The 12,261-nt window shown below is 46.9% G+C and overlaps 2 protein-coding genes across 2 annotated transcripts in view; one reads left to right on the top strand and one right to left on the bottom strand.

Annotated features, from left to right (window-relative positions):
• Nucleotides 1-12,261, bottom strand: part of LOC8037504 (cytosolic 10-formyltetrahydrofolate dehydrogenase) — a 241,410-nt gene that overhangs the window by 227,857 nt on the left and 1,292 nt on the right. The gene's annotated exons all lie outside the window — the stretch shown is intronic.
• LOC120848460 (uncharacterized protein K02A2.6-like) lies at nt 11,071-12,165 on the top strand. The gene has a single exon (XM_040220442.1). The coding sequence runs from the start codon at nt 11,071-11,073 to the stop codon at nt 12,163-12,165; it is 1,095 nt and encodes a 364-aa protein (XP_040076376.1).

The raw sequence follows: 12,261 nt of genomic DNA, 5'->3' as shown, positions 1-12,261 counted from the left end.
ACTTAGGTTGTATATATACTAGTGGTGCAAAACTATCGATAGTACTACGGATAGTATGGATAGTCGCCAGAAATCTGACTATCGATAGTAAAAAAAACTATCGATAGTACTATTGATAGTCGACTATCGAAAAACTATCGATAGTACTATCAATGATATCGGTTATCGCCTGAGAAGCTGTGTTCGTCTGTTTGCTGACGATCTTGTTGTTTATCACTCTATTTCCAGTGAAAATGATTGCCTAACATTACAAGAAAACCTATCCCTAGTTGAAACCTGGTGTGCCGAGTGGCTTATGTCCATTAATCATAATAAATGTAAATGTGTATCTTTTTCTAAATCCCGTAATCCAGTAAATTACACCTATCAACTTACATCCCAGCCCATTGAAAAGGTTTCATCTTTTAAATACCTTGGCGTGCACTTAATCTCTGACCTCTCATGGAGAACTCATATTGAACACATAACTTCCAGTGCTAATAAAACTTTAGGTTTTCTAAGACGCCATGTTAGTCAAGCTTCACCGAAAATCAAACAGTTGTCATACTGCACCCTTGTTAGATCCAAGATGGAATACGCTTCTACCATTTGGAACCCCCATCAGGCTTACCTATCCGACACGTTAGAATCAATCCAAAACCGCGCAACTAGATTCATTCTTGCTGACTACTCATCCACAAGCATCTCTGCCCTTAAGACTTCTTTATCACTACCTCTCCTTAATACTAGACGCACCATAGATAGATTATCCTTTTTTCATAACCTGTTTTACAAGCCCTGGACTGACCATGAATTCTTCTCTTCAGCCAGTCATGTCTCCCTACGCCGTGATCATTGCCAGAAGATAGAAATGCCCTTTGCCAGAACCAACATTTTAAAAAAACTCTCCCCTTTTTTTGTGTATACGGGATTGGAATGCGCTACCCGAGTCCATTGTAACAATTACTGATCATGCCTTGTTTTTAGTAGAACTTACTAAGCATATGATTGTATAATGAAGATATTTCACTGTAAAACAACAGATGTTCTTTCAACCTATTTGTCCCTACATTTGATTTCAACCCTTGAAGTGCTATATTGTGTTTTATGTTACCCACCTTATGTAATGCCCCCCAGGGGCCCTTAAGGTATAATAAATGAAATTAAATGAAATAGTCGACAATCGAAAAACTACTGATAGTACTATCGATAGTCGACTATCGAAAAGCTATGGATAGTACTATCGATTGTCGACTGTCGAAAAGCTTTGGATAGTACTATCGATAGTCTACTATCGAAAAACTATCGTTAATCGACTATCAGAAAGCTATCTATAGTCGACTATCGTAAACATATCGATGGTACTGTCGACGATTTACTATCGATAGTTTTGCGACACTAGTAGTTTATGTCGCTCCCTCTTCTCTTTTTATCGCTTTATTTTTTTTTCAAATGGGACACCAACTAGCCCAGGCAATTACCATCCTAACTTTGGTTCAGCTTTCAGTGAGGGCGAGGACGGGAGTTTGGGCAAGGAGAGGAGAAAGGGAGCTGAGGTAGGGCGAGGGTAAGACAAGCTGTGGAGGAGGAAGCAGACGGAATGCTGGAGAAGAGAGGGGGGAACCTCCTTCTCCCTTTAGCGTTCCATCTGCTTCCTCCTCCCTGGCCCGTCTTACCCTCGCTCCACCTTCTTGAGTTGAAACGGACTATAGAAGTGCAAAGCTATCGATAGTCGCCAGAGTTCTGACTATCGATGGTCCACTATCGAAAAGCTATCGATAGTACGACCGATATTTGACCATCGAAAAACTATCGATAGTACTATCGATAGTCGACTAACGATAGTTCTGAGACACTATCGATAGTTTTTGAAAAAAAACTATCGATAGTATCGATTGTCAATTTATCGATAGTTTTGCATCACTAATATATACTCACATAACACCGTTTTCTAAACGTAATTAACTTCTAAAGAGAAATAAAAAAACACGAAAAACCGGCAGTAGTTTGTTCGTGCAAACTGCGTGGAGGAGTGTACCTATAATGCTTTTACAATGTCAAATTATGGTCCCGTAACATGTTAAAAAAAAAAATGGTGCATTTGCTGTAGTTTCTTGAAGACTCCGAAGAATACTTCGAAGTGGCAGCCCGTGCTATAGTACCGAAACAAGCAAGGTTGAACGATAACACGACAACCTGAACTCCCCAATAGGGGCTTTAATAGGGAGTCCTCCCAGACAGTCTTTCTGCCTCCGTTACGCTCTGTGGAACGAAGACGGCACTACTGCGCATGCGCGGCGCTAGCCTTGCCTGCAGAGTTCTCGGATCTCGTAGCAGGTTGCGGAAAATGCTGCGGGACAGCGGAAACGATATACGAAAACTGACTACTATTAGGGAGTTTTCGTAGACTGCGCTTCCCCCTCCTCTAAGCAACGAAGTAGCCGCTGCTGCGTCTGCGCGCCGCCGATAGCCTTGACCGAGTTCCGGGTATCGTAGCGGGTTGCGGAAAGCCGTAGCGGGGCCGCGAAAACAATCTACGAAAACTCCCTATTGTGTTTTCCGCTCCGATATCCGTGCTCCATAATGAATGCTCACAGCAAGGCTAGCTTATATATCGTTGTGGGGTATGGTTAGAGCCGAGTCATAGGACGGAAAAAATTTCTATTTTTCTTCGCGGACCGTGTCCCACGTGACCAGCACATAGCCGATTCCTGCGATCCGTGCCTCGCCCGCGTACTGATAAAGTTGAGCACCTCTTCACTCACAGATTTTTGGAGGGAGATTAACTTGAAAAGCATTTAGTATGGCAACGGTACAATAATTTCTTGTAGCTGTTTTGTTTTTTCTTCGGGGGGGGGGGGGGGGGGGGGGGGAAGAGAGGGGGGAGGGCGGTTAAAACAAAACTGGCGCACCGTTGTGTTTTGTATGTTTGCTGGTTCATTTTGTCGTGCAATTCTTGGTTCCACGCATGAAAGAAACTGCAGAAATTTTGTCCGGCTGAGCGACGCTGGTTCTGGTACTTCTTCGGGTTCATCTCAAGAAGTGTCCGTCAAAACTCGTCTAGCATGCTGCTATAATTCTTGCACGTCCAATCGACCTTTCACCGAGCAAGACCTTTCTTGTGGCTGTGGTGTACTTGATTGTTGTGCACGAGCGCGGAGTGCATGAAGGCATCTCCAAACGTCCCTCCGCTAGCCCAGAACTTCGTCGTTTTTACGCCGAACCCTTGTCGAGCAGGACTATGACTGTGTCACAGTCATGCCTTGGGTTAGTCAAGCTAGTGGCACTTCTCGCGAAGCCTATCACGGTGTTTTGTCTCGATCTGTACGTAACAGCGGCGTACAATTCATTATCGCGGTAGCAAACATCGATTTCTCTCTTGGACAACGGTGCCGCTGTGCAATGTTGGAGTTTCGCATCACTGTAGGGTGGCGAACAGGTTCGGTCCGTACTCGCTGGCGTCTGCTCGTCGTCTCCCTCATGTGGATGCGCTTGGGAGACGGACAAACTGCGGACTTGTCGTCACGCGATCAATCCGTCCGCGGATTAGTTTGTCATGTGAATCGGCCATTATCAAAGAGCTACAAACGATCCACAAAAACTTCCTAATATCGACACCCACCCTTGTTGCCCTTTCAACTCATGTTGTTGTTGGGATCTGTAGATATAATTTCATCCACATTTCGTTGGCCATCACATCCTGTGAGTAAAGCCTGTTTCACATGCAGCGACTGTGAAAAAAATCGGTGCGACAGCCAACGCAGCGAGTGCGATCACAATGTTTGGTTTCACATGCTCCAACAACCGCACAATTCTTGTCGGCGCGTTTGACTTTGCCTATAATACAACAAAAACGTCTTAATAAACACAAATGTTTTACGAATACAATGCGTAACTAGAAATTTATAATAATTAAGCATCGAACCAAAAGCTTTTAGGTGTCCAAATTTATTTTGAATACGTAGCAATCACAGATGAAAGCTGGCTAATTAACGGCTGGTTGACGAGCAAGCGATAGCACGGACTCTGTGACAAAATACCAACTTGGTGGAAACAAGTCACAGAGCTGCTGCGACAGCGTGACACCGGTAGTATATTTACTGGAAATCGCACTGATTTCGGACGAGAATCGCAGCATGTGAAACAGCCGTTAGGCACGGAATAATTTGTGCGCGCTCTACGAAAACAGAGATCCGCTAAGGTGCCCGCACCTGGTACACATTTATCTTTTCCATCATATCACCATTTGAGGCAGGTTTGAGCGTGATAGGCTGACGTTTTGAGGACGCTGAATGTTTTGGAAACATATAAATCATTGTTAGATATTAAAACCACCACATCTTGCCCCTGCGTTCTGCACTCCTTATTTGAGAAAGCAAAAATAAGCATGAAAAGTAAGTTCAATTGGTGTGGGGATGCATCACAGCATTCCAGTAAGCGTTTACTTTGCCACAGGCTACAGCCAAACAATTTTGACAGCTCAAATGGGTGACTGCCAGGGTGCAGCCTTCCAGCTTCGTAATGCATTACCCCGGAAGGCTAGGCTTTGCGAGGGGCCAAAAATCCTGCTTATCCTAGGCTTATCCTCTTAGAAGAAGCGGGTACAAGAGGGAACCTTCCAACCTTCCTCCCCGCCTCGCCATGCAGCTAGACAAAAAGGAAAGGGCAAAAAAGAGGGTGAGGAGGACTTTCCGCCAGGCGGAAGAATATTTCTGCTGGTCCCTCTTTAACAATCAGCACCGAGAACCGAAGCTTGAGGCGTCCTATTCTCCCGCACCAATCCAGTGATTTCGATTTGGCTTTCTTCACTCTCCTCCGCAAAGATACAACTCCGTGGCAGAAGATATACTGTATCTTCCGGGCCGTAGTCCGCACCAGCCAATTTCTGCTCAAAATAACGAGTTTTTCCGTAAGTTGCCCGTACCCGGCGTGCACTGCGTATGTAAAAGTTGTTCCGAGACGGCCCATCTCGAAAAACGTTCGCTTTATAAGCTTGCAAAGAAGCTAGTATCGTACAGAAAATCACCATCAACAAAATCTGCCATTCTCAAATTCCGTCGTGCCTCATCAGAATGAACAATCTTGAAAGAACCAATATCTGTATAGCCCGTAAGGTCTGCCGAATTTAGTTTAGAAAATATGGTCGGTAACCAAGCGGTTCCTCGACGGACGCCATGCTCCATATTTACTGACAAGATCGGCAGGGTGGTTTTTCAGTTGCCTCCAGCGCCACCTTCCGACCTTCGACGGTGCTTGAGTGCCTCGTGAGCTTGGAGCATGCATGAGCAGCCAAAGCAAGGCGAAAAGCAAGGAAAGTGTGCTGGGGGACAGGAATCGGAAAGAAATTCTCATTCTGAACAGTAAAGGCGTGTCCAAATGGGCAAGGGCTGTGTCCGAAATCTGGCCCAAATAGGTTTGAGCTACTCTGCAGCGGGTCGTGCCGCAAAGTAACGTGGATAGAGTGACGCTGAACACGGGAAGGCTTTCGAACGCAAAAGTACAAAACCGTTACCCTGGAGTAAAATGTAGTAAATTTTGGAACATGACCAAAGATACGAGGGCCCGGCGGAACGGATAGACAGCATTGGCAGTTGGCTTGCAACGTCAAGCCTGACGAGCATGGAGGCCACCGAAAGGCGGCGGAAGCGAGGAGGAAAATCGTGACGTTAGCTCGGTGCTGTTCTAACAGACACCGGACTGTCAGACGCTTCAACTTCCACGATTTCTGACAAAGTCACGTTGCCTCACGATTTTTCCAGTGTCCTGTATGGACAGGCCTTCACTCGACCACTCTGCAGCCAAAAATAAAGTTTTCTCAAGTTTTGTAACTTTCATAACTGATGATGGTGCAATTAGCTGTTTCGTCTGGTCATAGTATCTTCGTGAGAGAACGCTTGAGACTGCAAATTTTGATTTTTGGTCGGTAACCGACCTGTTTCATGAATATTTTTAGCTGATCACCCACGAGCATGATTTTGGCGGGACACACCGTTACGAGTCAAATAAGTCCAGCTAAGGCACGTTTAACAAGAAAATAAGGATTTTTTTCCAAGGCTACGTTTTGCTCACTTAAAAGGGCCCTGCAATCATATCTAAGCGTCTACCTTTTCTGCGGTTTCCACGTCCCTCAGGGTTTGGGCAAGCCAGCAGGTATGGAGAGAGCAACTAAATATCAGTAAAGAGTCAAAGTACAGGCTAGCTGGTGGAAGTCAACCATTTCGTCGTTTACCCTGAGACTGGGGGGTTTTTTGAAGAGCAGAAGTAACAGAAAAAACAGACAGGTCTCAAGACCTGTCTGTTTTTTCTGTTACTTCTGCTCTTCAAAAAGCTCTTCAAAAAGGTTGAGACCTTTTCTGTTACTTCTGCTCTTCAAAAAGGTTGAGACCTGTCTGTTTTTTCTGTTACTTCTGCTCTTCAAAAAAACCCCCAGTCTCAGGGTAAACGACGAAATGGTTAAATATCAGTGCGTCATATTTTAACCGGACGACGCGGAAACCTCCTCCACCTATATGGGCGACCCGCGGTGACGAAAGCGCACGATATGCGACATCTTAGGTCCTGGGCTTACTACTAGTCAAAACCGCTAACAGCTTCTTTTTTGTCGAAATACAAAATTTAAGTGACGCAAACCATTTCAATTATTTATAAAAGTAATTTTTGTTCACTATTTTAGATCAGAAAAGAAGCAAATGCAGTTTAGAAAGTACAGAAACAAAAAAAGACCCGTCAACACACCCGTCAACACAAACGAGCGGCCAGCGTAGAAAGGTCCCAGATGTACGAGGCGGCGCAGCAGTCGTACAAACTGGAGATTCGACCGGTTCGGAGCGTTTTCAAGGCCTTCGGCGAGCAGCTTTGGCTTGCGGTTTGGCCCTTTGGTGGTATGGCAGCGCGAAGTGGCTCCCGTTCTGAACTGATCTTGACCCCGTGTTTGCTGTCATTTGTGGCCAATGAAGTGTCATGCCGAATTAGTGTTTAATCGATCAGCAAATGCAATGCGAGCCGCCCCATCTGCCCGCTTCATACAGCCTAGCCAGAACAAGCTTTAGTGGCGCCCTCTCGAGCCGTCGACACGGAGTTCGGCAGCTGTGACTGCTCGCTGAGCTCACTACCCCTCCTCTAGTTCACGGCAACTCAAGCAACCAAGGACGTCATGAAGCAGGTTTTTTTTTTTCTTGTTTTTGTAATTTTAATTTGCCTATAACTTTTAAAATACAGCAAAATTCGAGAAAAGAGAGGTTTCATTAAGTTACTACATTCAGTGCGCTCAGGTTTGGTACAAATTAAAAACCAGTAAAAAAAAGTCCTTGTGGGGCCCCTTAAGGAGATACTTCAACAAAATTTGAAGTATACCCGTAGTGTTCAAAAATAGGTTGAATATCCATACACGACAATCGCACGTTTGTTTTTTGAGCCTGGTGGCTGTATTTTTCGTTCTAAACGGCCCTCTGGCAAGCATTCGGAGAACAGCCAGCGGAGACCACGTGACATCCAACGCAATCGTGACGTAGTTCGTCTCGGGACGAGCAAAGCTACGGAGAGGCTGACGTCGAGAGGATGGCCTAGTCGTTCCAGCTACCGAGGTGACTGCTTTTGTATGAATTTTGAGTGACGAATTAATCTTCTATAATCTTGTAGAGGGAGAATAGCGACTTCTAGGTCACACAAAAGGGATTCTCGGGAAAAGGGGAGTTCCTCCTTCCCTTCTTCTCTCGTCGTGGCCGGAGGCGAGACAGTTACCGTCATTACCTCTCAAGGTTCCTAGACGGGTATTACAAACGAGGCGTTAGCGACATCCACCAGGTGTCCTTTGCTAATCATTTAATTTGTTTCAAAATTCCATTTGCGACTTTTTTAACACGAGATTGGTGTGTTCGATGTAATACTGCTCCTTTGGACACATATAGACCAAAAAATAAGCGCTGAAATTTCGTTGTAGTATCCCTTTAAGCGGAACTCTGGGGACTAGTTTGAACATTTACATATAGGTTTTAAAAAGTCACGGAAATGACGTAATGGCGTCTGATTGGTGGAGGCTGTAGTGATGTGGATTTTATGTGTGCGCGTGCAACACATATAGCAGCGGGGAAAAGGAGAAAGAGGAAGAATAAATCCAGGGATTGGAAATGGCTGCCCCTCGTTCATTCTACACGCAGTAGTAGCACACCGCTTATGCACCGCGACTGCAACTCTACAGTGGCGACGAGGATGCTTCAGACTGTCTCCGGCTACAGTTCTGACAGGCAACTCCCTTGCACGAACTCACAGCCAGCCAGTGATCTACCAAACTGTGTCGGCTCCGAAGCTAGGCCTACATTCCCACCAACAATGGCGTTGATCCCGGCTCCTCTGCTCATGTTCGACTTGGACGCCACCGACGCCGCTAACATCGGCTCCGAATGGCGACGGTGGGTAACCAGATTCGAAAACTTTATCATTGCTTTTGACGTGAAAGATGACGCACGCAAACGCGCCCTTCTACTTCACTATGCAGGGGAGCGAATTCACGAAATCTCTGAGACTCTCCCTGACTTGCCGAGTAACGTAACATCCGGCCAAACGCCAGCGACTGTCGTGGCTGATTCTTCATCAGGCACCACTACAATTGTGAGCACGTATAAGGACCTCAAGGACAAGCTCGACGCCTACTTCAACCCACACATGAACAGTACGTTTGAAATCTTTCAATTTCGGCAGGCGAAGCAACTCGATGGCAAGTCCATAAGTCAATTTTCAATCCGACTTCGGCTTCTTGCTCGGAATTGCGGATTTGCTAACCCCGATCTCGAAATCAAGAATCAAATCATATTTGCGACAACATCATCGTGTCTGAGACGGACAGCTTTGAGGCAGGACCTCGACCTTGCAGCCCTTCTGAAACAAGCTCGGCTCCTCGAAGATGTCGAACGCTCAACAACAGCAATGGAGACATCAACTGATGCCGCTGTCCACAATCTCGATAAAGAACCTCGCCAAGACCGTGCAGGCTATAGACCAAGAAACACTTCATCACATCGGCGGAAGCCAGAACTCCGAGCACAACACTGTCAATACTCATCTCCTCAGTGCTTCCACTGTGGTGGCAGTTGGCCCCATGAGGGAGGACAAGCAAACTGTCCTGCCAAGTCGTCCTCCTGCAGAGCTTGTGGCAGAAAAGGCCATTTCAGAAAAGTCTGTCAGTCAGCCCACAAGCCCATACTTCATCTGTCACGTGACTCTGACTCTGACGAGAACATCTACGCCATTGGAACCGTTTCGGAGATATCTAACCGTAGCCTTCCACAAGCTTGTGTAGATATCAACAACACCCTCGTGCACTTTCTAATCGACACAGGTGCTTCAGTGTCAGTAATCGGGACTCACACCTTAGAAACTCTAAGAAAACCTGCTGAGCTGCAACAAGCAGGAGTTCGGATTTACGCATATGGGTCAAGCACGCCTCTACCCATCCTTGGCAAATTAAGCGCCACGCTGACATAAAAGGACATCAGCATAAGAGAAGACATTTTCGTGATGGAGGGTTCAATGAGGTCATTGTTAAGCTTCGCTGCTGCGAACAGACTGGGCCTTATCAAAATCACGTACGCCGTGGATTCGTCCCAGCAAGCAGCACCTCTGAGCCCGAGCGCTGAAGCCACGTCGAGCTCCTTTGGGACACCACTCAAGGCCTTTCCTGAGCTATGTGCCGGTATTGGCAAACTAAAAAACATCCAAGTACATCTTCACGTTGACAGGGGAGTCGTTCCAGTCTCTCAACCTCACCGAAGAATACCCTTTGCGCTGCGAAGCAAAGTGGAAGAAAAAATCAGCCAGCTTCTATCCTTGGACATCATTGAAGAAGCAACAGGACCCACCCCGTGGGTTTCTCCAGTTGTAATCGTGCCAAAACCGCAAAACCCAGACGAGATTCGATTATGCATCGACATGAGATGCGCAAACAAAGCCATCCTTCGTGAGAGGCATGTCTGCCCTACCTTCGACGACTTGGTCATCGCACTGAATGGGTCAACGTTATTTACAAAACTTGACCTAAAGGATGGATACCATCAACCAGAACTTGACGAAGAATCAAGAATAATAATGACATTTGCGACACACACCAAGCTCTATCGATACAAGCGCCTAATGTTTGGCATTAACGCGGCCGCCAAAGTCTTTCAGGAAACTATTCGCCAAGTCCTTAATCGAATACCTCAAGTCCTCAACATCAGTGACGACATACTAGTGTTTGGTAAAACAAAACAAGAACACGACGAGGCCGTAGAGGCCACACTTGTAAGGTTGAAAGAATGGGGCCTCACAGTTAACCCAAAGAAATGCCTCTTCGCACAGACGAGCCTGTGCTTCTTTGGACACATCTTCTCCGCTTCTGGCATTACTGCGGATCCCCAAAAGATTGCAGCATTTAGGGAAATGGAAGCTCCTACTAACGCGCATGAGGTTCGAAGTCTGCTTGGCACTGTAAACTACAGCGGACGCTTCCTTCCTAATCTCGCGGACCTTACACACCCCCTTCGGCTCCTCACCAAGAAAACTGCCAAGTGGGTCTGGGGACCAACAGAGCAGGCTTCCCTGGACAACTTGAAGAGAAAACTCTCTGAAGTACATAATCTCGCATTTTTCGATGGCACAAAGGAGATCATTCTTACAGTTGACGCATCCCCTGTTGGACTCGGTGCCATATTAGCACAGAAGACAGACAATATCATTGAAACTGTCGCGTACGCTAGCCGTGCTTTGACCCCCACGGAATCACGATACTCCCAAATTGAACGTGAACTACTTGCTGTGGTATGGGGAGTTGAGCATTTTCACCTGTACCTATATGGCAACACATTTCTTCTCCACACAGACCACAAACCACTCGTGTCAATCCTTACCAATCCAAGAGCCTCTCCCTCGGCACGCCTTGAGCGTCTCGCTCTGAGAATTCAGCAATATAACTTCAGAGTGGAACATACGCGTGGAAGCAGCAACCCTTCGGACTACTTGTCTCGCCATCCCTTGCCAAATCTTCCTGCTGATGCCAACCTGGCTCATGCCACTGATGCGTATGTCAACCTTATTGCTCAATGCCATCTTCCAAAAGCTATGACTAGCGCAGAAGTAGTTGAGGCCACGGCTAGTGACCAACATCTACAGGAAGTGATCGCTGCCCTCAAGAGCCCTGCCAGATGGCGCAACCCAGCTCTCAGGGACTTTGTGTCAATACAACACGAGCTCTCTGTGGCAGACAATGGCCTGCTGCTGAAAGGTACTCGTCTCGTTCTACCCGCCGCTCTCCAGCAACGAGCCATATCTCTTGCACATGTGGGGCACCAAGGGATAACCAAGACAACCAAGCTCATGAAGCAGAAGGTCTGGTTTCCTCATCTCGATACTAAAGTGCAAACAGCTCTGAAAACCTGTATGCCGTGCCAAGCGACCATTCAGTACCAACATGCCGACCCCATCGCCATTCCAGAAAAGCCTAGTCGGCCTTGGGAAGCCCTCTCACTTGACTTCGCCGGTCCATTTCCAAACGGCAAATACCTGATGGTCCTTATGGATGACACGTCCCGCTATCCTGTCGTAAAGATATTGTCATCGCTCACCAGCCAATCCGTCATCAATAGCATCACCAAGATCTTCAGCATCTTCGGAATTCCAAAGGTGATCAAAACGGACAACGGAGCCCCGTTCCAGAGCCACGACTTCAAGCAATTCGCCCACACGCTAGGATTCCACCATCAGCGTATTACACCGCACTGGCCGCAAGCGAATGGGGAAGTGGAGAGATTCATGCGAACATTGAAACGGTTCATACAAGCGACAACACTGGAAAACAATAGCTGGACCTCCAAGCTGGGCGAATTCTTGATGGCCTACAGGGCAACACCCCATTCAGCAACTGGAACCCCATTTTTTGATGTGCTTTTCGGCAGGTCCATGGGATATCTTCTCCCAAGCTGCTCCAATGACAACCCACCTCAGAAGTGGCAAGACGCAGACCTCCAAAATCGCACAAAACACAAGATATACGCTGACAGACGTAGGCACGCCCGGCCTCACAACCTCACTGTGGGAGACCGAGTTCTCTCCAAACAAAACCAAAGAAGCAAGCTGACCCCTGCCTATGATCCCAAGCCATACAGGTCATCGATGTCAAGGGGACGCAAATTACGGCACGGCGGGATCACGGCATAATAACAAGAAACGCTAGTTTTTTTAAACCCATGCCCCTCACCACGAGCAAAGGATCCGAAGGTGACTGTGACTCGGACAACGCGTGGTTCAATGTCC

The sequence above is a fragment of the Ixodes scapularis genome, unplaced genomic scaffold (assembly GCF_016920785.2).
Source record: "Ixodes scapularis isolate PalLabHiFi unplaced genomic scaffold, ASM1692078v2 PGA_scaffold8__174_contigs__length_109621045, whole genome shotgun sequence".
Taxonomy (NCBI): Eukaryota; Metazoa; Arthropoda; class Arachnida; order Ixodida; family Ixodidae; genus Ixodes; species Ixodes scapularis.
Note: the sequence above shows the minus strand (reverse complement) of the source record. Positions and strands in the feature narration are given on the sequence as shown.

Excerpts from the sequence above, each read along its gene's own strand:
- LOC120848460 (XM_040220442.1), top strand. The coding sequence starts at position 11,071 with ATGACTAGCGCAGAAGTAGTTGAGGCCACGGCTAGTGACCAACATCTA.